This window comes from Geospiza fortis, unplaced genomic scaffold (genome assembly GCF_000277835.1).
Source record: "Geospiza fortis unplaced genomic scaffold, GeoFor_1.0 scaffold237, whole genome shotgun sequence".
Taxonomy (NCBI): Eukaryota; Metazoa; Chordata; class Aves; order Passeriformes; family Thraupidae; genus Geospiza; species Geospiza fortis.
Genome location: NW_005054319.1, coordinates 42493 through 44383, shown reverse-complemented (window position 1 = coordinate 44383; position 1891 = coordinate 42493). Strand labels below are relative to the sequence as shown.

The following is a 1891-nucleotide window of genomic DNA, read 5'->3' as shown; positions in this document are numbered from 1 at the left end:
TGGACCCCTCACCAAGTTCAGCAAAATGCCAAGAAGGTCACACTGACCACCTGCCCAAAATTTCAGGCAAGAGCCAGAGCACAAGTGAGTCTCAATGCCACTGTTGAACACTGCTGTGTAGAAGTAGCCAAGGGTGCACTAACAGGCCATTTTCCAGGTCTTGCAGCCAAGCACTGTACCCCAAAAGAGCTCTTTACCCTTCATGGCCATTAACAGTCCCCTCTCTTTGGGATTTAAACCCTTTCAGGGGTGAAAGCTGCAATTTCTGCTGGGTACTTACCTGGTTTGTGCGGCTCCAAGGATCCTTTGGAATCTGAAAGAGAACAACGAGACACCAGCTCAGCCTCCATGCTCCAGCCAAAGCAGAGAGCAGCCCTGTATCCCTCATGGCTCATGGACCCAGGAGAGCTCCAGGAGAGGGAGGCAGCTGGGCCTTGGGAGCACAGCCAAGCCTGGCCCCATCCCCGTTTCTCCAGCCACAAGAGGTCCCCATGCCATTAGTGATGTGCAGGGCTCCCAAAAAACGTTCCCTGTCCAGAGGCTCCTTGATCCCCAGGGCCTCAGCCCCAGCCTGGCCTCCCTGGGAAGAGCCAAAGCTGGATCTGCCATGGAGAGCACTGACCACGAGACAACCAGCAAAAATCCAACAAAAGCACTCCAAAATCCAGCAAAAGCAAGGGGTTGGTCCCAGCAGGACAGGGGACACCCCATCCACAACAAATGGAAAACAGGGAAAAACCAGCCATGAGCTGACTGCCAGCCAGCAGTGAACCCCTCACAAACCTGGGCTTGCACAGGCTGAAGCACCAGGACAAGGCACCAGGAGTGACTGGCAAGAAGATGTTCTTGTCCCCCTCCTCCCAACTCCAAACAGCCCTGAGATAACAACACCCACTGCTGCAGAGGGAAATGGGGCTCAGGCAGGGCCAGAAACGGGCAGGTGAAAATTCCATCCCTGGGAAAACAAACTGACCCCAAAGGGCTGAAAGTGGAGCAGCTGGGAGCATTGAATCCTGATCCCCCCAGGAGAGACAAGGGGGCAGCTGCACTGTGCAGCTAAAGCTGCTGTGGCTGCACAGAGCTGGAGGATCCATGAGAAAGCAGGAATACCAAGGTGTGCTCCAGGCATGGGGCTGGGAGCAGACAGCTCAGCGTGGCCTTGGACAGCCTTTCAGAGCAGCTCCTACCTGCCTGGCTGCTGGGAGCAGGCGTGTGGACAAAGTCCAGCACTCCAAAGGCTGCCAGGGAAGGGAGGGGAGAGCGGGGAGCGGGAATTTCAGCGGGAGACAGCACTGTGCAACAGCTCCTGCAGCTGCAGCAGGACAGAAGGGAGACACATGCCCAGCGTGTCCCCAGCTCTGACAGCCCCCAGCCCTGTGCCCTGCCAGCTCCATGACAAAACAGGGACTCACTTCTCCTGCCCTGTCCTTCCCCAAATGCAAACCTCACTGAGGTTGTGGGTTAAAGCTGGTCTGCAGCTTACTGCAAAGGTCCCACCTGCAGGACCAGCAGCATCCCTCCCTGCTGAGGGAATCAGCACAGATCAGCCCACACCCCCACCTTATCTGCCACTTTTCCTGCATCAGATCTGAGCCAAAGGCTCCAAGACCAGCACAGTTTCCATGATGTGAACTTCCAGCTCAGTGAAACCAGCACACGAGCCACTCCACCCCAAACCCATCCCACTGGGATGGAAACCACCTGACCAGTCACAAGTTCTAATTTGTGAGCCTGCAGAGTTTCCCTTCCCCACTGCCCACCCGGCAGGGCTGGAAGGGGCACTATGAATAGCCCCACACACCCACGGATGGCACTTGGCAAAATACCCAGTGGAGCAACGACGGGAGCAAACACAAAACGGAGCCAGAGGAACAATCCTGTCCGTGGGTTC

General features: G+C 56.4%; 1 protein-coding gene across 1 annotated transcript in view; it reads right to left on the bottom strand.

Annotated features, from left to right (window-relative positions):
* The window catches only part of MAP2K3 (mitogen-activated protein kinase kinase 3), an 18076-nt gene that overhangs the window by 12929 nt on the left and 3256 nt on the right, over positions 1 to 1891 (bottom strand). Inside the window, exon 2 of the mRNA XM_005420327.2 lies at positions 281 to 313. Within this exon, the coding sequence (XP_005420384.1) occupies positions 281 to 313 (33 nt within the window). The remainder of the gene's footprint in view (positions 1 to 280; positions 314 to 1891) is intronic.